We start from the raw sequence: 27,331 nt of genomic DNA on the forward strand, positions 1-27,331 counted from the left end.
AAATTGGATGACTCATCTTGTTTTCTTTAAAATTTTCAACATAGCTCATTAAAACGATGGTTTTGAAACCTTTACACACACATTAGACAATAGACATGATTTAGCAGAAATATTTTGAAATTAAACTGTAAACTTTATAAATGGAAGCAGAGGTGCTACAGTTACGTTTCCTCTGATGCTCCTTTCTGCAGCAGAAGGACACCCAGCTCTACAAAAATAACCATGTTAAGACAATTATATGACTGTTATAAGGTTCACTAAACAGTTTTTGCATAAAGTTGACATTTTTGGGATTATAGTTGTTTTCAAGATAACAAATGTGGTTAGTTAGCCATTAGCTCGTCAAAACCAACAGAGCTCAATTCTCCATTTTCAGGTCATTTAACTCATTTCCATGACATGTCAGATATTTATTCTAAACGTTTTTCAATAATTAGCCCTAAATCTAAAGGTAGTCATGAGTTGAAGCCTGTTAGGGCATTATTTGAAACAAAATACATAAAAGTTTGGCACAGCTGCAGCATCAGTTCGTCATTGTGGGTCAGGTTACCGGTGTTTTATAACCATTAGCAGCAGCTTTAACACATCTCTGTTGAACAAGCTCCTCCGGCAAGTCTCCATTTTAAAAGTATATTCTAGGTACAGAGAGGGCCGTCGTGCTTTGAAGCACATATTAGAGAAAGAACAAAGCTAAAATAAATGTTCAAAATATAATTGCTTCTAACGTCTAATCAAAATACTTTACATTACTTAATTTGTTTTACTCAGGATTTTTAAAGAGTCGTTTTTAATAGGTCTACTCAATTGTGGGAAAATGTATTCATGATTATTTAATATTGTTGAGTTGGGAAACACACTTATGTCTAGTCTTTAGCTAAATCAACAGAGATGCTGCTGTACGACTCTTCAAAGCGGATTGTTTGTTATGATCTGCTTTCATTTTACCAGTTGTCCATCCTGATTATGTCAAATCTAAACAATCCGGAGCTCTTAATGTACATAAATCTGCTGGCATTAATACAAGAAAGCAAGTTTTCAGAGCAAAATGTCATAAAATAGGTTTCATATTTTTATTTTTTTTTTTGGGTGATGATTAGGAGCTGAAATTAATATTTAATTACAAAATGAATCAACTGCACAGCCCCAATTTAAGCAACTTTTGCAGTTTCTTTTCATGCAAATCACCCATGCTTGAATGTTGTCAAGCAGCAGGAGGTATGTTTCAATTCTGTAGCATCTGCAAAACAAAATAAATAAAAGTGTTTTTCACACACATAGAAAACGTCAGTAAAAGGCACACTGCTGCTTTGTAATCACTGCATACAGTTACACATGAGCCCATTTGGCCTCTTCATTACCGTATAGATTAGCATATTTCTCATATTGGCTCATTAGTATTTTTTCTGGTGAGTTAAATGGAAGCTAAATCAATCCGGATCCTTTTTCTGCAAAAAGCACCCCCCCCCCCCGAGATCTCTCCGGTACCTCGCTCTGAGAACTCCAACTTTCCCTGGACTAATTGGGCAGGTTCTTCATGTACATCCAAGAAGTGATGAGAGAAAAGAGCTCATCCATAAGTGGCTACATGTGCTCCTCGTTCACTCCATCGGAATGAGGGGAATTGTGTATTCCGCAAAGATAATGTCAACGTTGTAACAGCTGAGTGGAAATACAGGATCTGAAACCATCAAACTGAATCTTAAAAGGCAAAAACTGTAGATCTAAGATGCAAAAATCAATGAGCCATGAAACGACTGGTGAGCGCTTGTGCCTAAGTGCAGGTTTAGCTTATTTCTTATTTACCGGAAACAGCAAAAACAGAATGTATTACTTTACTGCGGTGTGATTAAAGTTCTGACTCGTGTTGGACAAACGTTAGCCAAACCCAGGGCTGAAGCGCGGAGGAGCTGGGAGCGTTTGTCTGCTTTAGATCCTGTTTCACGGGCTTTTAGTGAAATTATTAAAATGTCTGATGTGGCCGAGCGGAAGCTGTAATAACAAACAGGAACGCCTTCCCCCCAAAGCCTGTAACCTAATAAAAGAATTGATTACGCTGGACTAAAGCTCCGGGGCACCAGGTGCACACTGTGAAAATATGGACAAGCCACCACAAAAGCTTTTATTCTATTACAGAGAAATAAGTATATCCATAACATTTTGCAAACCTGCCCATAAGCAGGATGGGCTCTGCTGGAGTTGAAGTTGGGGGTGCTGGATTGTTCCAATAAAGCCACACAAAGTGACCGAATGAATGTTCCTTCCTTCAATCGCACGACGCAGCCCGCTCCGACTTTTTCGTGTGAGCGGGAATAAAAATGTACAAAAGAATCAAACCATAGGAATGATTTATACTATAAAGTAATTAGTGCTGCTTTTTAAAGCGACTCTGGATTTCACTTTTAAATCAAACAATAAGGCAGATTCATTTGTGTTTGTTTCTGCACTTATTTAGTTGGGACTCTGTCGCCAGCAGTAGTGCCTGAATTAAACATGAAAACACAAACAGGCCCGTTTTTTATTATTATGGCTCTTTGAACATGATCACTGAAGTCAGGCACGCTCTCTGCAGTCGATGTTCTGGTGGCCTCATTTGTAGGGCATTTGTTTTCCTGTTAAAATCAATACGACTAAGACTTGAACTATATTTTCAGCGGATCAGCGCACTCTACTCCCAAAAGTCCCAGACTATATTATTGACTGACAGCTCAGCCAACAGCGGCGTGTGCTCTTCATAAATTTATCCACTTTGGCTTCTGAGATGCGACTCGCAGAACCACGATGCTAAAAAACATGACCAACTAAAAGCTTCATAGAAAGATTATCTCACAGAATTGAAATCATTAAAAGTTTAAGCTTATGTCCCCAAAAAAAAACAAAAATAAGTAATTCATGAAATAAAATATGTTTAGAGCAGTAAACTACAAGACTAAATCAAATGTTAATAAATGATTAAAAACAAGCGTTAGCTGATAAATAAATGAAAAATTGAAAAAGAAAATTTGTTTAAACCTCAAGTGATTAAATAGAAAATAAAGCTCATAATAAAATGAATAAATGTTTATAGGATAAAAATAAAGTCAAAAATTGTATTACTGTGGCACAAAAATGTCAGTGTTTGAATTTTAAATGTATAATGAAACTGAAACCAGGCCTCTGTAAGGTGCAGTCTGGTGGCCATTTGCAGCCCTCTGTTGCATTTATAGAATTTTGAACATTTTTATAATCAGATTTTTACTAATATGCACATTTTGGACCCATTTTGTGAAAAAAGTTCTAAAGAACATTGACCAGTGAATAATTTGACTTTTTTTTTGGCCCACAGGACTAGTGGCGAATTTAGCTATTTGGGGGCCCAAGGCGAACACAGACATGGAGCCCCCTTACACTAAATTTTTGATAATCTTACCTTTAACTGGATTTACGAAACTCTCCCCTCTTCTGCCACGAGTTATTTTCACTTTTATTAGTCCTCCTCCATTTTCCCGTCTTTCTCTCTTTTTGAGTGCTTTCAGTATTTGCTCTTTCTTCTTCCTGTCAGTTCTCCTGTGCTTTTGCCCTTTTTTTCTTCTATTTTTTACTTTTTTGAAGAAGCTCCTTCTTTCTCTTATTGGAGCCACTAGGATAACTCCATTTCATGCTTCATGTTTTGACTACCGCTTCGAGTTTCTTACGAACGCTCCCACCTCTATTCTTCTTTTTCTGCCTTCTCTTTTTCTTTGTGGTCTTATGGCACTTGGCAAACAACAATTTGGAGCATTACTGCCACCAACTGGATTGGAGTGGAATGACTACCAATCACTTCCTGTTTGTGCATAGAGTCTTAAAGGAATAGTCCATTGTGGCATTAACAGAGGGGTGCGGTCAGGGCTAGGGGGCCCCCCAACATAAGGGGACCCCAGGCGGCTGCTGACCTATGCCTAATGGTAAAACCGCCACTACTAATAACTTAGATTTTGGTCGTCGTGTTGAGTAGTTTGGGCACCCATGATCTGAACAAATGCTTCTAAAGTTGTTGCTAGTCTATTTATTACAGATTATTGCTTTAGACAAACCTGTGGCTGAATTCGACTCATTTGTGGTTGAGTTTTCATCTGACTTCTAAAAAATTGGATGGAGTTTTTAGATATGGTGTCATCTTTATTTATGTAAGACAAAGACAATAAGAAGCTCCCAGAAATAACAGAAAGGGCAGAGAGAGAGAGAGAGAACAGCTGATGAGAAAAGGAGAAAATCAAAATGGCCTCGGCGCAGTCATTGGAAGGTCTCTCAGCTACAGGAATTCAATTTTTCATCAAAAATGGATTAAATAAAAGCCTAAATTCATTTATTTTCTTCTAACCTGGGTCAACCAGTTTCCAGATTTAGTGGATCATAAAACATTTTTATTATGTATAAAGCTCACAAAAAAATCATAACCAATAAGTGAAACTTGAAAAAAGACAAAGTTGCCACAATTTAAAAGGGTATGAGAGATTTATAAAACCTAGATTTAGGACTAAAAAGTTTGGAGCGCTGCGTTTCTGTGTATGGTGTCGGGATATGGAACAGACGGGAATGCGTAATGAAAGCCGTCAAATCAGTTATAATGTTTAAACAGAAGGTAAAAAAAACTATGTTAAAAATTAAATGCAATAATCTTGGGTGTATTTTTTATTTTACTTTTGTTTTGTTCTGTATTGATCAGCAATTTTTTATAACTAATGTGTTGAAACTGCATTCAAGGTTTGTTAGTTAATGAGTGGCAAGCTGCTGGCAGCGGTCTTAGTAATTTTTGTTGGCGAGTTTATTTTGGTGATGGTGTGAATGGGGCAGATTACATATAAGATTTTCTTTTACCTGCTCCTTTTCATTTAAGTATTGTAAGTTGTATTCATTCTTTTTTATTATTTTGTAAAGTTACTATGTTTTTAAATGAAATAAAAGTCGTAAAAACTTTTTTTTCTCAACGACACCCCCTAGTGCAAGACCGAGAAACAGCCCTGCTCAGAGATTTAAGCTTCAACTGATTGTAGAGGACATTCATGGAAGTTCCTGGCAGACTGGAGGGCTCATTTATGGGTCTTTCAGCAGATTTGTAGCTCTGGAAAAAGATCAGTGGGAGACATACGGCAAAACATGCTGAAAGATAAAAATCTGGTCATATTTCTTCAGCTTCCACTGCACTGATTGCAGACAAATCTTCCACGTGCAGCCCAGTGGGAAATAGTGCTGATATGCAAAGTCAGAGAGCTTCTGCAGCAGAGATGGCTTATCTGTTCCAACTTGGTTCATCTCTGCAGCTTTTCCAGCCAGACAACTGACACCTATAGATTTAAATATAATCTTTAAATCCCAAAGATTACTGCTCAGGTTTCATGCTATTAAGTAAAAAAGGATCTGAATTTATTTAGCTTTTAACGTTGTGACACCTTTAAAGCCCTGCAAGGTTTTGTCGTCAAAAGTGCGACTGAACCAATTCTGAACCATTGTTACAAAAAGGATTTAATTTTTTTGGTTTTTAATCAAAAACCTAGAATTCCTCAAAGGAAGGCATATAATCATAACATGTTGAGAAATGATGGAATTATAGTTATTTTGGTCAAATCTTTGTAGAATTTTAAGCTATAAAGTTATAAGAACTAATGGGATCTGCTAGCATTTAGAGCATGTGTTAGATTGTGACTGACTCTCATTCATGCTTGTGGTAGTATGGTCCGGTAGTAGACCCCAAACTTTAGCTCCTCACACCAGAGTTCATTAGCGAGTCCAAAATCCAGATCTAGGCCTGGCAGTGGTCTCTTTATCCAGTCCGTTGCTGCTCAGTTGTGAAATACTTTGAAGACTTTCTCTCAAATTCGCTTTTACTGTGGCAGCCATCTTGGATTGTGCTGACCTCAAACAGGTGTAATACATCCAGAAAATACTTTTTTTGAGTTTCATTAAAACCCATCCCGTGGTTTAGAAGATACTCTGGAAACACTAAAAATAAACAAGCTAGCAAAGGTTCTTAGTCATCCAGGTCATGGTAACCCAAAGAGGTTCGAACGAAGGCAACTGGACTTCTTTGGCTTCTTGAAGACATTTTGCTTCCAATCTGAGTTTTGTCAATTCTCACTGGAATATAGGAGTCAGTCTTATGAGCTGTAGCTGTCTGTTGTTGCTTAATGAGCAGTAACTGCCTATGAATACCCCTCCTCCCTACCCCCGATGAGTCGTTAGCCTCTATTGTTTGGGAGCCATTGTATTCCAGTCAGAATTGGCCAAGCTCCTCGGATAAAAAGCGAAACATCTTCAAGAAACCCAAAAAGCCCAGTAGCCTTCAATCGAGCCGCTTTGGACTAAAACAACTAATTAACAGATTTCAAACACTGTTTTTTTACTCCACAGGAAGGAGGCCAGGAGGATGTCCTCACATATTTGTGGACATGTAAGGGTTTTCTGTTCATGTAGACCTCCAGGAGGATTTAAAGGGTGTAACCTTCTCTTCCATCAGAGCTCGTTCTCCTTTGGTGCATCAGGGGAGACGGCTTATTAAATGTGAGTTATATTGCCTTGTCGAGACAAGCCGAATTAGAAGAAAATGATTATACCCTCGTAACATCAAAGACAGAGGGGGGAGCGAACCTCACTGGGTGTCATCAATTCTGGCCAATAAAACCCGATAATGGTCTAAAGCCCAACTATCAACGGGCTGAAATTCTGCGCAGGTGTCCGAGTTGGAGGCCATTTCTCGATGGCCGGATATGTGGCTGAGCATGTAAATCAGTTTTAAAGAGTTTCTTTTTTTGCAAATATGGAAACTACTTGGGATGAACCTGTGACTCACAATATGACAGGCAGGAAGGAGAAAAACATTCCAGATCAAAGGAAGTGTGGTGAAGCCGTGCACGAGCATTAGAATCGATTCCTGACGAAACGTGTGATTGCCTAACAAAGACAACTCAGTGCTCCCCTGCTGAGCAACGCTTCACAACTTCATACATTTCAAAAAAGAGGTAGAGGAGGTCCGAGAAACTCAAATATGATCCCATTCCCATCTAACAACTAGTAAGTTCTGTGAAAAATAACCATGGCTAAGTCTTTTTGTATTGAAAGCATTTATTAAAGAGATCAATGCAAACCCAACAGAACCGAGAAACTTAGCAAATACGAAAATGCAAAGTGACGATGAACCCTGAGGCACAACTCGATGTGTATGCGCTGCACGTGCACCACAATACCACGGCTATCACCTGCCACTTCGAATGAATAATTATAATGTGAAGTCTAATTATCCTGCACAACACTGCACTCAAAGCAATGAAAGCCAAGCAGGTGGTGGATTATTTCTGACAGATTACTTTCAAGCATTTCCAAAAACAAAGAGACTGAACAAGAGGAAGACGTCTCAGATGATGCTTAATAAAGAAAACTCTGATAGGATGCACAGCAGAGAGGGAGGCTGTTTAAATATAACCCTTGCAAGAGTTGTGCAGCTGATCTACAGATCAACGTCCTGAGTGTTGCGGTTGTGATGCAACAACCAACCTAATATTTCTGCAGCTTTACAGGCTGCACTAAAACCTGGACGATCATTCAGAAGCAAAGCACTGTTAAAACTACCAGGAGATGAAGTAGCCTTCCCTTTGTTTCAGCGCTGTGGAGGTAATTAGGACTGGTCCCAACTATATGGACTTACTAGGACTCCCACACGCACACACACAAAGTCGCCACAATCCTAGAATAACACCCAGAGATAGCCAACTCTGTGTTTATATGGCATCGTCTTCTTCAGTGATACAACACTATAACTAACTGCATCTCAAACAAACCCAAAAGCTGCTTTCATGTGGCTAAAACGAGGCTGAGCATTTAAATATAATTATAAAGGCTAAAACGAGGCTGAGCATTTAAATATAATTATAAAGGCAAACATAATGCTTTTGTCTGCTAATTTGTCTGCATTTCCACAGGTCCGTTGATCTGATTGGGCAGATGGACACGAGTCCTGGCAGAAAAGGCTGAGCTTCACCGTGGTGGTAAATAGTTTCCTCATCGTAATGCCACAAATCAAAACTATGGTGAAGTGTCATGGTAATACTAGCAGTCTTCTTATAGATGTTTTGCTTTTTGTTCAAGAAGAATCTTCAGCTTAAAAGTGCAGACTACCAAGATTAAAAATTATTAAAAGGTTCCAGAACTCCATACTTCGAATTCCTGGTCTTGCTTCTATGAAGATTGGAATCCACACTGTTGAAAACTGTCCCAGTTTAAAGGCACAAGGTTGGTCTAAAGCAGGGATTCCCAAAGTGTGGTGCACGCAACCCTGGGGGTGCGCGAGCTGCCGCTAGGGGGTGCGCAAGGTGAAAAGTGTAATGGCTACGGAGCTCAGAGAAGTCTGTCAAAAGTCATTATTAGTGTAGCCAGAAACTCATTTGTGGGTGGGCCGAAGAAAATGTAAGTGGGCCCAATAAATGTAATTGAAAACAAGTATATTTTGCTTGTGTGTGTGTGTGTGTGTGTGTGTGTGTGTGTGTGTGTGTGTGTGTGTGTGTGTGTGTGTGTGTGTGTGTGTGTGTGTCCTCCGCACATGCCCTAGCTCAGGGGTCGGCAATCTGCGGCTCTTCCATCCATCTGATGCGGCTCTCTGTGCTTGTAAAATAATGAATGGATATTTAAAAGAAATGCTTTATATTTTACTGCATAAATTTTACATCTGTAAGCCAATTCTAAATGTAAAGATTGTCTGCGTAAACCTGAACAGGTCCAACCCGGTCTACTGTGTGACAGGGTTGACGGGTCACGCTTGTGCGTAATCATGTAGGCGCTTTCTGAGCTGAAGACGATGTGAGATTCTGGGACTCTCCTCAGACGGCACATTGGAGACAGGAACAAGCACTATTCAGCCAAAGTTTCATAATCAGGGAACATTTTCTAAGTGACAAGTCTCTCTGACAGACCGGGTTTGGAAAACTCTCGCTTCAGTGGAAGGAATCTTCCCACATGAGCTCTGGTTCTGCGACGCGCTCCAAGCCAATCTCCACATCTTCAGCTCACTGTGCACCTTATGTACGCGCTGACAGTGAGCTGTGCTGAGCTCAGTGTCCAGCTCAGATGTCCAGAAGGAAATCTTTTCTTGAGTGATTTAGCTACATCTGCGATGTGCGTAGAATAAAGTGTCAGTTCGTCTGCATGCCTCGGGGTAATTCTTTCTATTCTTTCTCCGTCAAAATAAACGGTCAAATACGGGAAATGTCCGGTCAGCACAAGCCCTGCTTTTAACTGTTCTGTTTTCTTGTGAAAATTGTTACAAAGAGATAAAATTAAACTTGATTAACACCAGAGCCAGGCACACTGCACCGTTGTCTCCGTAACTGTAAACGAGGGAAAAACAAATTGATCGGATCCTTTTCTGACCTTCCCTACCTACAAAGTTTAATTACAACAATCAAACGTGACAGAGCCTGGATTTGTATTCTGAACAGTCTAAACATGTTTTAAAAAGAAACGTATGACAAAAGTGGCACCTGCTCAGTAAAACCACCAACAGGGTGAAAAATATCAAAATATTGTAGGCAGAGACGGGCTACAACTTCTGGATCCATTTTATATAAATCGTTTTATTGATTATCGTCTTATGAAAGATAACTTTGACGTACACGAGCGACCGGTACCGGCTGCTGTCACCTGTTGTGAGCAGCGCTCTGCTGTCTGAGGGTAGGCCCCGCCCACAACGCCGCGGCTGCTGCGGTGTTTTCTTTACTGTGGGAAACGGGCAATAATGGCTCTTTGATGGGAACAGGTTGCCGACCCCTGGTTTAGCGTGATGTCTGATATATATATATATAGCCATGCCCTGATGTGGGGCTGGGGGGTGCGTCAACATGGTCGGGACATAGAAGGGGGTGCGCGGCTAAATAAGTTTGGGAACCACTGGTCTAAAGGATTAGCACAGTGCATAGGCTTGGTACGCTGTGCTTTTCAGGCTGGTGTCATGGTTTAAAGCAGGTGTGGGGAATCCTGGTCCTCCACTAGGGATGTGTATTGATTAGGGCCAGGACTTTAACGCGTTATGATTAATTAATTAGAAAAAAAATAACACGTTAAAAAAAATTCACGAATTTTATCGCAGCTTGCATTTCGAGCACGGCGGAACCTTTGTCATTGCGCAACTTCCTCGTAGACTGAGTATCACTGACGCACACAACGATGCACAGTGCTAATGCTACTAAAACGGAATAAAAACAGAAAGAAGTTGCCTTGCTTGGACTGATGCAGGATTTAGGAAACACGTCCGCCTCTTTTCTTAACTTGGAAAAAAAAAACTTCCAGACAACAACGGAGTCCATGCCGCGGACATTTTTCAGAGATTGTCTCCGCTGCGGCTGCCCGGTGGCAACGGGAACTTTACAAAAGTTACAGTAAGCTATATTTTTAACATTTACGTAACATCTGTGCAGCGCTGAAAGCACCAGACAGAATAATTCTGTGCCCTAACAGTAGTTTATGAAAGTAGTCAGACAAACGAGAGGCACCTGGCTGCCGCTGGGAGAACGCTCCGTGTTCTCACTACTCTGTAAACAATCACAGACAACGTGTCTTAAAGTTGAAAACAGAAGTTTAAGTTAAAACAGAAACACTCTGAAACTTTTCTGATGATTTTCTAAACAATTCTGTCGGAGAATTAGATGTTTCTGAGACGAGTCTCTGTCTAAACATCACATGCATTACTATCATTAAGCAGCAAGGTGTGTTGAAGCTGTCATCAGCTAAGGGGCGGATGCTTAAGTGTATCAGGGGCAGCGAGGAACGAGGAAGTTGTGATCAGGCTGGAGATCACACCAGATTCGCTGCTGCAGGCGTGAATCTGCGGGTCTGCAGCATCCCCTTCTTAACGTGACATCAGGATTTCCCATGTTAGGAAGGTCCGCTCACCTGTTCGTCAGATCATTATTTCCTCGCCATGATCTTTTATCTTCCCATCATCCTCCAGTCATCCAACTGGAACCAGTTAGTGTTCCTGATCATTCTCAGAATAAGCCAAGCCTGCTCTGGTGTTAAAAGTTAGTACATTTAAGTCCTAGATCATATTTGTGCCTGTTCTACTGTCATTTTGAAGGATTATTATTTATATGTGTGTTTTTGCTACATTATGAGTAGAAATGCTAATAAAAACTCCCAATTATACAAACAAGTGAAACTGGAAAAATTAGAATCTGGTGCAAAGTCAAATTTATTTCAGTCATTCAACTAGACAGAGAGACTATTTAAAGGCTCAGGAACCCTTTGCAGGTGTTATCTATTTGTAATTATAAATTTTAGTTGATTTGGGCTTTGTTTCATATCACACAGTGACATTTGAATAATTAAAATGCATTTTTTTATTAAAAGCTTTAGTTTACAGTAATAACCATGTCTAATGTTTGATTCTATGTCTCATAATTTTAATTAAGTTTTGCTTTGAGAGCACATTTTCTTGAATGATTAAAATGTGATTAATTTAGATTAATTAATTACAAAGCCTCTAATTAATTAGATTAAATTTTTTAATGAAGTCCCAGCCCTAGTATTGATGTAATTTTGGCGATACGATACGTATCACGATACAAGGGAGACAATATCATGATATATTGAGAAATATTCAGCCAGATGTTATTAGCTATATTTCTAGACTGAGTTGATAGTAGAAATATTCAATAAACAGTCCAAACTGATACTTAACATGTGTAACATGAGGTATCTGAACCATAACAGAGGGATTTACATTTCAATAGTGGAAACAAAACCCATTGCACACTGCTGCCAACTAGGGGTCTGTGTTTGAACTGCACCAAAAAAAAAAGAAAATGCACAAATATTTGCATGTTAATTCTTCCAAATTTTAGATATATGGCTTTTGAATATCTATTCAGTATTGCAGGAGAAATATCGATATAATGCCATATCGATGTTTTCTTACATCCCAACTCCAGCATGTTTTAGTAGTTTTCCTGCTTCATCACATCTGATTTTAATCAGCATGTGAAGCTTGATGAGCTGCTAAACAGGTGAACCAAACTTTGAATCAGGTGTGTTGAAACAGAAAAACAACTAAAACATACCAGATGGTGGCCTCCGAGGACCAGGATTTCCCATCCCTGGTTACAGACATGGCACAGCACTTTGTCAGAGAGTTATAACATTTAAAAGATTTACAGGACTAAGCCTTTAAACTTTGCTTTGAAAAGTACAATGTGTAAAGCTTTTATTGTGACATATTATAAAGCTAGGTACTCCAGTACAACTGGTGAAGATTCTTAAATGAGAAAGAAACCATTAAAAAAACAATCTAACTTTCCAATTGTCCTATCCCTGAACCAAAAAGAGTTATGATACTCAAACGTTTGGCAGTTGCGTCAAATCCAACAAAGCCCTAATTAGTTAAATTTGCGTACTTCGTGGTTGTGGTTCCAATGTGTTACTACCAGCAGTTGATGAAAAGTCACAATAACCATTTCAATTCTTATTTTGAGTCATTATTTCCAAAATCTAAGTTAATTTTCCAACCGAACGTGAAACAAATTTTAGGTTATCTGAAAATTTTGAAAGTTTTTTTTAAGTAGTTTGGATGTCAGTCCCTCTCTGCTGTGCTTAAGCTCTCCCTCTGAAGCCCCACCCCCTGCACAGGAGACCTTCATGTACCTTCAGATTTGACTGGTACATGAAAGTTTCTGACCTAAAATATCCAGTTGAGATGATATTTGGAAATATGTTGCAGACAAATGAGTTTCTTTCGGTTTTGGAGGAACAGCCCTTCTCCCACATTCTCTAGTCAACAACGACTTCGGAGCCCGTCCTCGGTGAGCCTGCCTCCCTGCTCTCAGTAACTGATTGCTACCATGCGTTTGTGCCTTTCTGCCACTTCCTGCTTCTCTTGTTAGGCTGAGAAAAGGTTGCACTTTCAATGTAACAGGGTTTCAGCAGGGCTCTGCACAATTGTGGAGAAAAAAAAAGTGCACCTGTGAAGAGCAGCACTAGTGACAAAGTAGATAAACCATTACATTATCAGGCTTTCTATCTAGCTATTACCCAGTAGGGTAATTTGCAAACATGCAATTAGTGATTAGTGATAATAGTAAAGCAACATATAGTTTCTCATAAGCTGCTTTATGCAGGTGTTACAGGAGGCTGGATGCATGTCAACAACAGAATCTTATTTTCTGCAAATAACATATTTGCTTTGTTGAAACTAGGGCTGGGCGATATGGACCAAAACATATATCTCAATATTTTTTACCTGAATTCCGATATACGATATTATATAAATTATATATATATAATTTTTTTCCTCCTGTAAAATATTTACAAGTTAACTCACTTCAAGCTGTCTTGGGAAATTATAAACATAAATCTATCGATTAAATGCATAAAAATGTATTGATTCTTGTCAAACTTTAACCTTAGTGCCTATTCTCTGGTACAGCTGTCTATTAGCGCACGCACGCACGCACGCACGCACACACACACACACACACACACACACACACACACACACACACACACACACACACACACAAGCACACACACACAAGCACACACACACACAGAGCTAGAGGTGTATCAAATGTCCCACAGGCACTTTTTAATTATATATTTATGATTAATGTAAAGTTATTTAAATTTCATCTAGAGGTTGCCATATCATTTATTTTTTGTCCAGAGAAAAAACATCTATCATGTTAAACTAAATTTATGATGATATAATTGCATCTACTGAAGATCACATGGGTCATGCACAGTGGAGTTATTAGTTATCAGGGCAAACATAGCTGGAGTCTAACAGTATTGGCTCATATCAGCGATTCTACTGTAATACTCAGTCTCCTGTTGCTCTTTTATGAGTATTATATTCGGGCTACTGCCGCCGTTACCCACGCCTTACAAACTCTTAACCTTTTCAACAGAATCGCTCGTAACAGAGTATTTACCAGCATAGCAAACAGAACGGAAAAAACTGGAACTGGAACATTTCTCACCTGTTGAGCTCGCCTTCAAAATAAAACGTTTACCCTATAGTTTACTATTCAAACCCTTACAATACGTTTGAGGTTATTTGGCTACTCCAGCTAGCCGTAGATGTTTCCCATTACACAGGGGAGGGAGGGGTTTGGCTCGTCTCTCCGCACAAGCAAGATGGAAAACTGAACTCCGTTGACATTGAACGTCCCCAAATATACAAAAACCAGGACGCCAAATGCAAAGTTTAGTTCAGCACATTTACCCAGAGGCTCTCACATTGAGCAAACTCGTGAGAATACATGCAATAACCGCTTAGAGACGGAGCAACATGTCGCTAGCATAGTGGCTAATCGCTAGCATAGCAGTTTGACCAGTTATATCGATAAAAAGTCATCTTGTATCTTGTTTAAAAATTATATCGATATTTTTAAAATATCGATAGATCGCCCAGCCCTAGTTAAACAAAAATCTTTGATTAGATTTTTTTAGGACCAGTAACAAAAAAGCTGCTTATCCAAGGTAGGGTCACAGAGGTAAACACTGTCCAGCTCCTCTTAGTTGACACCACGGCAAGCTGGAGAGGACATAATCTAATGGGCTCTGGGTCTAATTCATAAAACATACCCAGAATATGTCCAGAAGAACCAGGAGGAATCCAAACAAGATGCCTGAATCACCTCAGATGAAACATTTCTACTGCTACTCTTTCTACTCAGAACTCCAACCGGATGACGAAGCTTCTCACCTCATCTCTAGGCCTAACCTTTCTACGGACAATCGAGAATCTTTTCTTTCAGTCATGATCATGCAGTCTGCTGGAAGGTCTTCACAACACACCGGTCAATGTCCTCCTCTTTATCCAACCATATGGTGTGAATTATATACTTGGACTTCTTCACTTGAGACAGAGACTCACGCCGAACCCAGAGGGAGCGCTCCACCTTTAGGACTGTGAACCACAAGCTCAGATCTGGAGACCTGATGGTCACACCAGCACTGATGTACGCTAAAGGTCACGGCTTTAGGGCGCCAACAGAACCACATCATCTACAAAAACAGAGATGAAGCCCTGATGCTACCAACCCGACCCCACAGCTACACCTAGAAATCCTGTTCAAGCCTCCATAAACCTTAATGCTGACACAGCTCTTTCATTGGTGGTACTGGGACCAGATACCCCAAAGTAGCTCTGGTATCCTGTACTCCAGCATCAACCCCCATAAAAGGCCTTTTCCAAGTCAACAAATCTAAAGGAAAAGTTTTTTTTCCCAGCAGCTTTTCTTGAAAGAATATGGTTATTGCAAACTGGGAGAGGCTCAGAAATGTCTCAAAATTTCACATCAGACACAAAAAAGTGAACCTTCTTACTTTTCATAAGAAGACCTCAAACATGAAGTAAGAATGGAGTTTGAGTGTAACCCCAGAAGCCTTTAGCAGATCACGAGCACGCACGTCGGACCTGCATCTACTGAGACTTTTGTCCCTGGCACAGAAAAAATTTCAAAATAAAATAAAAGATAGGCATGCCTTCAGGATTTCAAACATTTGAAGAAGAAAATGCCACCACAGCCAGCCGCCAAGGAAACCGGTGATGCATCACAGACCAATTAACATACAAACTCTGAAAAAGCCCTTAGGCGAGAGGTCGTTCCCATCTTGGACGACCGGCACTACACAAAAGGTTGCTTTCACCACCGATAAAGGACAACAGCCGTAGAATTCACGACACAAGAGCTGCTGCCGAGCCTCAGTGTTGGAGAAGATAGAGCTTGGAGCAATAAAACAGCTCAGAGCATCAAAGACACTCCAGCAAGGATGGACTTCAAACACATTTCAAAGAGTGTTTTTGCAATTAACGTGGGTTTTATCCAGTACCTTGTATTAAATAAAGACAATCTGTTAAAGCTGAACGACAGGCTCACCTGGAGACTGATTAGACCAAGGAAAGAACCCAATTCTACCTCCCAGTTACAACAAATATTCATTTTAGCTTTGAGCCTAAGAAAAGGAAGAGAAATAACTTTCAGCTGTGTGCCGTGCTCTTCATTGGTTTCACCTTTTCTGAAGCCTACAGCAAATGCCACAATAGAAATGAATGAAACATCTCTCCTTTCAAGCACCAACTCTGAAGAGCTAGCTAAATATAAAGACAATATGCTTCATTAATGCAAACAAACAAAAGTGACAGGTGCACCACCAGCAATCCAGCATCTTGACACCTCCACCCTAGAGACAGAATAACTAAATAGAAATATTGATTCATTTGCGGTCAGGAAGTATTAATGCATTAAGAGATGCAGCCAGGTTTGGTTTGTTATCCAAAGGGCTGCATTTTCCATAAAAACGAGTAAACCCTCCCCACACGCAGCGTCGTTTCACCACACGTAAATCAATTTGAACATGGGAGCCGGTGTGTCACACTGCAGCTTTGTCCCCATCTCTGTCCAACCGTCTCCGCTCTGACAACTGGGAAGGCTGCCAGCTGCATCCGTGCCACTAAAGGACAAACTCTGCTCTCCGGGCCTCCTTCTGCAGCCGGCCGAAGGCGGAGGCTCGAGCAATCAGCAGCACTTACATCACTACATCCGCCGCTCTAACAGTTAGACGTAATCCCTCCAATCCAATTACTCAGGTTAACCGCAATACCGTCTCGCTGGCGCCCATCCAACCCTGTGTTCAGCTGGGGAGGCAAAACCAAACGGGATCAATTTACATATTAGATAACTACACCTGTTAGAGATATGAAATACTACGTCTGATCCAGGCTGGTGGCGATTAATCAGCTGATTTATGAATCTCACACTAAACAATGCCATTTTCAAAACAAAAAGGGACTTTTTCTTAAATAGAACTAATTCACACGGAGGAAAGGTTTGCATTTCTCACACGTCAAAAGGCAAACGGCAGGTTTTAATGTTTTTGCCTGCGGCTCTGCATCCTTATTTCGAAAATATCCCAAGAACAACCATTAGGAAAGAACATTGTTTTATGTACAGCTGGTAAAACCGGATTCAAGATGGCCACCACACCTGACCCTTAGCAAATGCAGAAATGGTCCAGAAATTTTAAGAAACCTGATATTTTAAAGAGATATTTCGCTGAAATTCAGCATTATATAAACAAAGAGTCATCCTCATCACACACACACACACACACACACACACATACACACACACACTAACTCATCACAGTAGCTCTATTAAAATCACACTTTTACGTCTGCTAGCATGATGCACTAAACTGATTTAATTAAACTATGAGGGATAATCACCCAGTTACATCTCTGGGTGGTCAACTTCAAAGTAAAAATCATTCAAGGAAAGCTAAAAGACATGAAAAAAAAGGTCAGCCTTGCAGATATTTAGCTAAATTGTTGCATAACAGCTGAAAGCTCATCTAAACACGTGGCTAACAGAAGCTGTAGGAAATCCTGAGTAAGATTGTTTGTAGCAATATCAATTTTTTACATAAAAAAGAATACTTTGGTTATTTTCTAAATAAAAAATGTCAGTGGTGTGCATTTCTTCTGCTATGCCTTAGGTTAGGAAATGTTAAGGTAAAATTTGTAAGAATGACACCCGGTGGTCAAATGAGGTAACTGCAGTCCATTTTCCTAAGCAATAAAAATCACTTTCATGGTTGTTGACAGTTACGGATCAATACCAGAAGACTCTAGATGACAAAAACGAGTCAAAAACACCAAGTTGATAAGTAGATAAATATGTTGTCATATCTGCTGTTAGCTCGCAGGTGTTTTACGGTAGGGAGCACTTACTATGGTTATTACAGTAATATGCCTCCAGCATTTCAGGAAGTGATTGTCATCTTGCGGTTATCGTTCTGAACAACTCATTAAAGGAAGTAAAACGTCACGACTGACTCATTCACTTCCCTCACACATTTCACTGTAATTTCCAGTGCTTGAGACATTTTTAGAGCAGACCATTTGCTTCTAATTCACCGTTAGCATTTTTAGCTCAACGTTAGTCTCTAGCCTGCTCCACCTGATATCAGAATAAAACAAAAAGATGCCATGGCTTCTTAGGGGTACAAGAAATAACTTGTTCTGTTCGCTGGCTTCGGTTCTTTAAACTACTTTGGGGCTTTTTTCCTGCTGGTGTTGAATTACAAGTGTTGGCGCTGCAGCGTTAGCTTGACGCCCACTTGACAACCTCACTAACTCACTTACATAAACAGTAACTGCGTCCTGCTTTGGTTTCTTTTCTTTTTTTTTATTCTTTTGAGAAAAACTGACCCCCCAGCCGACTGAGAATGAAATCAATTTCAGTAGAACCTTCCTTCCAACGTGATTGAGACGTTAGTTTTGTGATTATTTCACAGTAAGATTCTTACATATTGCTCCTTTAAGCAGATCCATCTGTTACAGATTAATAACCTGGTGCAGTCTCATCTGCTCTGCTTCAGGAGCTGGAGGTTAAAGTTTTATTCCATTCATGTGAATGCATTTTATCACCGCCGTCTCTAAAGAGCTAGCCTGATGGCGTTAATCTGATTATTCTGTTTGGGCAGAGATAATAAATCATCTGCCTGATATTTTACTAAATAACTTTGTTATTAGAGCATGAGGTGTTATGATCAGATTAAAAGGGAAGCAACTGCTAGACTACAGAGTTTTTCCATCACACAGAATGACGTTCTGCCGTGGAAGCGTTCCTAACTTCCAGCCCGAGGTGGGATCATTCCAACACGGAAGCAACATCACGCAGTCTGAGCAATAGAACGGACACATCAGCAAACGTGCCAAACTCGTGTGCTTTATCAAAAAGCCCCTCCACCCTCGTCAGATGTAAGACAGATGACCTATGACCCTCACGTGGACGGGAATGACGAAAGGCAAGCAGGCAACACTCCATCAGCGGAGCAACAATTCATTTAGCTCAATGAAGATAATCAGAGCACTGATGTTTTCCTCTGAGCAAATCATAAAATCCATGTTTCGTCACACCTGGGAATTCGTCAGCTTTAATCTTCACCCAGGGCTCTTGGATGTTCCCATGGAAAACCCTTCATTTGAACATGGAGGTCTGAGAGGGCGAGGGATGTTTGTGTGCATGCACGAGTGAGAACCTGCAGGTCTCTGAGGTCCAAACCCCTCTAAGGAGATCCTCGGAGGAGTCGGCCACACAGCTAGCCTGTTACAGAGTTTACGTCTGACGGGAAGCTGCATGGGTCCAACCCCGAGCTGGATCCTCAGCCATCATGCGGAGTTTAGGTTAGCGCACACGTAGGCGTTTCTTTTGTGTGGTAATGAAATAAGATAAAGTAAAACGAGTTGTAAGATCAGAGAGGAGTGTTGCTACTTGAGGAGCGAGGAGAGGCCACGGAGTAGAAAGAAAATGCTCCGGGAGCTGTGGAAGGCGAAGGATCCAGGCTCAGGTCCACAAATGAGCCTGAGCAGGAAGCAGAAACAGGCTCCATTTGTCTAATCCGTACTGCAGTGACACTTTCTGGTCACTGCTGTAAACAGTTGCTGCATCAATAATAAAAAGAGATGAAGGATGATAAAAGAGGGTTTTTCCACGAAGGCATGCTACCATTATTTTGTAGATGTAATTCCCTTCCTGCACCATGTCATCATGAGGCAGAGGCATGAAGATGCTCATGGAGGAGGGAACGACAAGGAGACATGTTGCTGCCATAATTCAGCTCCTGTTGATTTGTTCCTTCTGCTTTGGGTTGAAGAGGTTCTAAACTGGAGTCCAATTTTGGTCCTTGAGGGCCACCATCCGTCAGCTTTTACTGGTTTCCAATACACCTGATTCTGAGTCTGAACTTCTGCAGAAGCCTGTTAATTACCCATTGCTTACCACAGGTGTTGGATGAGGAGAACATCTGACACATGCAGGACGGTGGCCTTGGAGGACCAGGATTGGACACCAAGAAGGAATGTCTAACATCCTGTAATTATTCCATCATGATGTCAGTTTTCCTTCAGGTCCTTGTGGACAACAGAGGTGGGCCTACTTAGAATAAAGTTCGGTCATGACCATCACATGTAAATGAGCAGAACCCAGCAGCAGCCGCGCTGCTGAGGGAGCATCGGATCACTCACCACAAGAAAGCGCCGCCACGCAGACGAAGGGAGTCCATCTGAAATCCCGGGCACCTGACATGGTAGAAATCCCAGTTTGGTAAATCCCAGTGCTTCCAGTAAGCCAGTCAGTGGGGAGTCGGCGCAGAGCCGAACCGAACCTCTTAGTCCGCGGGCCTCCACTTCCCGACACTGGCGCAGTTCTCCTCCTTAGCAAGTCCTGCAAGTTGGATGATGCGCAATACAGATGTGTGCTTTGCGCGTGTGTTTGGGCGCGGGAGCGTGACGGTGCGCGCGGAGGCGCCGATGAGGGTCTCTTTGGATAACGAATAAAAATAAATAAATAATGAAGAGGTCGTTCGGAACCGAGCAGAGCCCAGATAGAGTCTTCAGGAGCGGCAAAGCCACGTCTCGCTCCCAAACGGAGGACAAAGTTCCAGCGGGATCCGGATCCAGATGATGGGAAAACTGGGAGCAAAGACAGGCAGTATTCCCGAAACGGGTCCGAACCCTTCCAGGAGACCTGGCAAAGGCCACCCCCTCCTTCCTCACAAGAGTGGAGAGATGCTGCGCGCACCGGAAACCCGCGCGCCTCCAAACGCAGCCCAGACCAGAACTAATGGGTCAGAGGTAATGGTTCTGGTCACAGTTTAAAAGAGAGAGAGAGAGAGAGAGAGAGAGAGGGGGGGGGTCAAATAGAAAATCCCTGGAGCAAATTATGGAAACAGATGATGGAGAGATCAGTTGGACCGCGCAGGCTCGGCTCACTCTCTGGTTTCGGTCAGAATCCACATCAGAGAAGAGAAGGTCTATCTGGAGCTGCGGGACCAGAACCAGAAGCTCCAGAATCAAAGAAAAAAAGGTCCGAACACCCGTTCATGCCCCGATTCGGGTCTCCAGAGGTTCAGCCACCGCAGCGCGTTGCGACAGTCAGCTGGGAATCATGGTTCCGTGTCCAGAAGGAGCGAGAACACCCAGAAAACTCGTTTCCTGGATGATTTTCTTTACTTTGGCTCGTGAAACCGGAGCGGCGCATCCCCGGTGCCGCTTCACCGAGAGTCTGAACCCCTGCCAAGTCCACCGAACTCCGCGTTTTTCCCTCCTCCTTCTTGGAGTCTGCGCGTTTTCAGTCCAGATTAAATCCCCCTGACTGGCACGTTTCTGCGGGACACGCAGCTCACGCGCCGCTTCACGCACCAGCTCTGGTGTCCAGTCCAGGTGTACAACTCCGCCCCAAAGTCAACAGGCTCACCTTAAAATGTCAAAGCCGCAGCTGCTGACCAATCAAGCGTCGTATGATACACGTGCTGTATCCGGTGATTCCTTTCAAACTAAAACTCCATCAAACGTTTTATTTTATTTTTATTTATTTTTTTACTTTTAAGCATTTGCTCCTCGGTCCATACTGATGTCCTCCCCTTCCCCAATACAAATATAAACAAATGAAAAATCAAACAAACTAATAAATAAAAACGTGTAAGCTAGCTAATAGTAGTCTACTTAAAACAATATACATAAATAATTTCTTATTGTAAATAAATAAAGAAACCTTAGTTAAATATGTTCCTTTTAACTCAGAAATTATTTTAATTAAATACCAAACTAAACTAGACAATTTGGTAAATTATTTTTCTAAATAAAGCTAAATATTTTGAATCATATACTGCAATCAGGGCTGTTTGCTTTGATTCAGAATCTAACGTGTTTCTATTTGGCATGACTCGGTTTAAGGTGTTCCAGCTGCACGAACCCCTGTAGTTATGTTTCACTTTGATTCAAAGGTAAAATCATCACATAAAAGAACAACGGGGTCTTTTATTTTCAAATCCATAACGCTAACTTCCGGTTACATCCTTTTTTGGTCTGGTAAACTTGACCTAGCTCAAACCTGGCTTCGAGGACCAAGCTTCGTCACGTGATCGTGACCTTTATGAAATAAAATAAAATAAACTGTTTTTCTTTACTTGTCAACGTTTTTCTTCTCTCACTGATGATTCCCTTACTTTTATTCATGATTTAAGTCTCTTAAATCACATAAAACACGAAGAGTTTAAACGATAACCCAGTTCCACCTGGTTTTTAGTTTATTGGGAGAATTTTTTCTTTGAATTAGACTATTACAAAATTGGAATAGAATAGAATAGACTTTATTGATCCCACAGTGGGGATATTCACTTAAAGAAGCACATACACTTAAGAGAAAAAAATAAAAATGTAATAATACAGGTAAACACCTAAGTAATTAGGCTACTACCGTAACATTCAGCACTAAAAAAGACGCATAAAAATAGACTAAAACAAAAACAGAAAATCGATTTTCCATACTTGTTGAGTAATTATTGCTACATTTTGGTGTGATTTGTATTTTTCACATTCAGTTAGGCCAACATAGTTCTATATAAAAAAATAAAGGTGATAACAGAGTTTAGGTAACTCGTTAATTTTCACCTGTCAGGTACTTACTTAGTCTTTAATCTTAACCCTCCTGGCATGGTTTGGGGAATGTGTTTAACCCAAGACATGCAGAATCACACACTCACAGATCTTACGGTAAAAAAAAAGAATCTTTATTTTAAAATGTGAAGGTGCACTGGAAAAGCCCAGTGGAGATCGAGAAGGGGAGTACAGCGTCTCAGGAGGGGAGAGCAGATACGGGTGAGTCCAGGAAGGTAAGTCTAAACTTGGTGGGTGCAGAGAATAGACTTACTGGGAGTAGGGAAGCGTAGGAATGAGGGAGAGTAGGTTGGGTGGGGGTGAATCCAAGTGGGGTGTCCAGGAGAGGGAGCGAGAGGAGAGCAGGAGAGCAGGCTGGGCGGGAGGAATGGAGAACGGTGAGAGCTGCATCCGGAAATCCTGTAAGCACAGGTGAGTAATCCAGAGGAGTCGCAGAAAACCAGAGACGTAATCCAGAGAAGTCACAGAAGTCCAAAAACGTTCCAAAACCTGGTAACGGGTAACCACAGGGGAAAGATCCAAAGGTTCACAAAAAGTCCTAGAAACACTAGAGCACAAAATCCAAGAGTCGCAAGAGGAAAGGAAACTACCAAGCTGTAGTAATCATCCGGCGTCGAGGAGTGTTCTCCATCCTCCTTTTGTAACCAGACCCGCTGCAGCTGGAGCCTCCCTCTCCTGAAACACACAACTCAAAGATGGGAATATGAGAGGAGTACTCACCCTGCCACATGACACCTCCCATTGTCTTTGTGGTGACCCCATGAAGAAAGTTGACCATTGAGCAGGACTGATGGTTTATCCCTTGAGGTCCTTGTGGCAGGGGTGAGGTGGTGCTCACTCCTCACTCTGCCACATGAACCCAAGGGAAAAACCATCAACCCTGCTCAATGGTCAACTTTCCTCGTGGGGTCACACCCATTAGGACAGTGGGAGGATTAAAGGGAAAGTTTGGCAATCATCATCACTATACAGCAGATTTCAGCTGGAATTATTCCAGTTTGGAGAATCAAGTAGAAATTATCACTCCTCATACAAAACAAATTCCACTGGATCACAAACTGATCCATTTAAAAATATAACTTTTGTGTGTGTGTGTGCGTGTGTGTGCGTGTGTGTGTGTGTGTGTGTGTGTGTGTGTGTGTGTGTGTGTGTGTGTGTGTGTGTGTGTTGTTTTAAATGCTATATATAGAATCCAGTTTCTAAACCCCCAAACCATTCGTTTAAGGATTATTATATATCATCTAAAGCTCGAGGATGGTAATCCTATGGATTGTGTTGTTTTTTTCTCTCAGGGCTAAGTCGTATTATGAGTTCATCAGAAAATAATAGATAAGTGAAGGTCCGTCTTATATTTTTAAGTAAAATTTGATTTAGGGCCAAATTTTGACTCGAGATGGCCGCCGCAGCTAGCCAACATTAGCTAAAACAAAAGAAGTGGTTCTAATTTAGTCAATTTTACATAAACTGAACCGAAATTTGGTGGAGTAGCTAGAAGTGCACCTCTATCACCACCTCAAAGAGCAAAGAGAATGTACTCGATCTTTGTTTATAACTTTGCTGTTAGCTTCTGACTGTTAGCTAAATGTGTGATGGACGAATTTCATGAAGCATTAAATTATTGGATTAAGTTCTGAAGTTAATCTAATTCAAGATGGATGATCAGTTGAACTTCTAAAATATATAAAAAAAATACTTTAACTCAGGTTACAGATAAGATTTGGTACCAGTAGATGTTCTTCAGATGGGCATGAAGGGTGTCAAGTGATAGTTCCTTTACGACCGTTATAAAAGTTGGATGTTTACCAGACTCTACGTGGTCCTCTCCTGCTGGTGAATCTTGTCTTCAGGCTGACCCAGGGTGATGATAGGACAGCTTCTAGAGCATCACATGAAGACATTCAGAGACCCTGTTCATCAGTCCTCCAAAATCCCCTGAAAGACTTTGTGAGTCGGTGTAATATTAGTTAACAGTAGATAGACTTCATACGAGTCATGCAATATTAAAACTCCCGAACAGGAACAAGAAGTAAAAGTCTCTCAAATCTTTGTTTTTGTCATTAATATGAAAATTCAAATAAAACATAAAAAGTCATTTGTTTTAATAAGAATTTTACCTCTCCAGGAGCTGACGATGCTCTCAGACATTGTGTTACCCTCAACAGATCAAAGAAGATACTCTCAGAGTTAGGATACCAATCAATTGAGTGTGATCCCAATCACTCCACTCCCTACATTTCTACTGGAATAACTGGGGAAAATGGCCAAGTACTTTCTTTAATGGAGCAGGATGTAAGAAATCTACAGTGAAATAATCACAAAACAGGCTAATGCCTCAGTCATGCTGGAAGGAAGGTTACACTGAAAGACATTTCATTCTCAGCCTGCTAGGGGGTTGTCAGATTTCTCCTTTAAATAATGGATGGATGGATGGATGGATGGATGTGGTCATTGAGTGTTTCTCAGTGTCAAGGCGCCTGGCTTTGCGAGGCGATGTCTTGCGAGGCCAGGCGCCTTGCTTACGAGGACAATGTTCTTCCTTGGTCAAAGAAAACGGTTAAATGTAACAGACTTGCATCACGTGACCGCAGCTTCCACGGCAGTCACGTAACGTCACGTGACACGGGAGATAACGTTATATTTTATACGTATTAGTTTCAATATAAATATATAATGAGCCTTTAACTTTTTAAATTGTGTATATGTTTATTAAATAAAAAATATAAGGTAGTTTCTACCCGCTAGCCACCGAAGCCGCAACTACTAAGCAACTAACCAACCATAGATAACTTCTTTGGATCTAAACAAAAAACATTTTTAATTAGCTGACTTACTTTTAAACTTGACATTTGTCCCCGAAGTAGCTGCCGGCTTCTGATCCGCCGTCTTTTTGAAAATACCACGGTGTATTCTGGGAAATTTTTAACCAAGGCTAGGCTACAAGACACCTCCCGTGTGTCCTTGCTCAGCTAGCTAAACGGCTAACAAATGGAGAACACACGCCTCGGTAGAACATGAACATTGGAACACATCTTGGCGTCTTGGTGGCTCCCGATGACGTATCTCCTAGGCAACCGGGGCGGGGCCAAGACATCAAGGCAAGGTTCCATTGCCATTGAGAAACACCCATTGTTTATTCTGTGACTGGGAGATTAGAATCTGCATCGAGCTAGCGCTGTAGCGCTGGCATTTGCAGTGGGACACAGTCAGGCAAAAAGCTCTAGAGGTGTTTAAAGAACCAACGCCAGAAAACAGGTGCAACCCAAAAGCTATTTCTTGTACCCCCAAGAAGCCACACTATCTTTTTGTTTTACTCTAATTTCAGGTGGAGCAGGCTAGAGGCTAACATGGAGCTAACAAAGCTAACTGAGTAAGAAGCAAGTAGTCGGCTCTAAAAATGTCTCAAGCTACCTTTTCAGTTACCAACAACTGGAAATTAGTGTGAAACGTGTGTGTGAAGTGAATAATGAATCGTTCGTGGCGTTTCACTTCCTTTAATAAGTTGTTCAGAACAACAGCAAGCTAGCAGCAAGACGGCAAACAACTGCAAGAGGCATTCTACGATTCACACCAGAGATGAATATGTATTTATTAACTTATAGAGTTACTGTGTATGACTCGTCTTTGCTTGTCTTCTAGAATGTTCTGGTGCTGATCAGCTGTTAAACTCACAGAACAGTAGTGAAAGAGTAACTTTTTCTTTAGAAAACTGGCCTCCAGTAACCAAATTTGACCACGTGAAGTCGTTCTTACATGTTGTCCCATTGTCAGACAAAATCTTCTTTGTTTCTTTACGTTTCATTTCCAAGCAGCAAGTTTCTTTTAATCTTTATGTGATTTTTCAGGTTTTCTGAGTATTTATTAAACTTTTTTTGCACTTTCTCAGCTTTTCTTCCTCAGTTTTTAGAACCAAACAGTAAAAACATGGATGAGATGTGATTTAGATGCGTGTAAAACACAAACGTCCCGGTTAAGGTCGCTGAGATAACTTCTGTTCTTCTCAGCTGTTTAATGTAAACACATATTTAATCCCTCCTTCTGCTTCTGAGTCAGTTAACACCAGGAATTCACGTTAAATGAACAGCTGAGCTGATATCTGCATGAATGAGCAGCGACACCAGTGAGATTGTGAATCCGTTTTAGAAGAGCTACTGGTAAATGAAAGCCAGAGGACAATCCCATCAAGCTGCTGGGATTTAATTTCCTCCTTGTTTGTACAGCAGAAAGGTGCAGAGCTCAGTGTCTTTCTTAATAAGTGCTTGTAGGAAGAGACTAACATTGCACCCTGAGGATTAACACATCTCATTTATCACAACCACTTATACAAATCAAGTCACCAGCAATGTTCCTGTTAGGACACCTGAGCTGTGTGTAGCGTATTTCTACATACTAGAATCAACACTGTTTGCTATCAGTTGTTAGATCCTGAGAATGATCAAGCAAATTAGCATATGAAGCTTATATCATGTATAAATATCCAGGATACTTATATAATCGATATGAGCTCATACACCAACCTGCTTGGTCTATATTTCATCCAAAGATTAATGTTTAATTTAAGATAATTAAATTTAACAGCAAAAGTTAAAATTTTTTTTGAAAAAGAAGTTAGGAATCTTTGCTTTTTCAATAACCAGAAATACACACCATTCTGTGTTTAATTTCAAGAAGAGAGTCATGTTTTAAAGTTAAGAATTTATTACTAACAATTTTAAACTTGACAATTTGAAACGACAATTCAGAAATGACAATTAAAATGACAATTAAAACTGACAATTCATGGATGACAATTTACCAGCTTTGATATTAAACTTGGTATCAAAAGCTTTACCTGTGACTGGATGGAAAGCTAAAGTGAAATGAGAGCTTGGA

General features: G+C 40.8%; 1 protein-coding gene across 1 annotated transcript in view; it reads right to left on the reverse strand.

Annotated features, from left to right (window-relative positions):
• The window catches only part of tmem132e (transmembrane protein 132E), a 637,247-nt gene extending 616,623 nt beyond the window's left edge, over positions 1 to 20,624 (reverse strand). Inside the window, exon 1 of the mRNA XM_054731106.2 lies at positions 20,030 to 20,624. Coding sequence (XP_054587081.2) covers positions 20,030 to 20,090 — 61 coding nt within the window. The 5' untranslated portion in view covers positions 20,091 to 20,624. The remainder of the gene's footprint in view (positions 1 to 20,029) is intronic.
• Between the last annotated feature and the right edge of the window lie 6,707 nt (positions 20,625 to 27,331).

This window comes from Nothobranchius furzeri, chromosome 10 (genome assembly GCF_043380555.1).
Source record: "Nothobranchius furzeri strain GRZ-AD chromosome 10, NfurGRZ-RIMD1, whole genome shotgun sequence".
Classification (NCBI taxonomy): domain Eukaryota; kingdom Metazoa; phylum Chordata; class Actinopteri; order Cyprinodontiformes; family Nothobranchiidae; genus Nothobranchius; species Nothobranchius furzeri.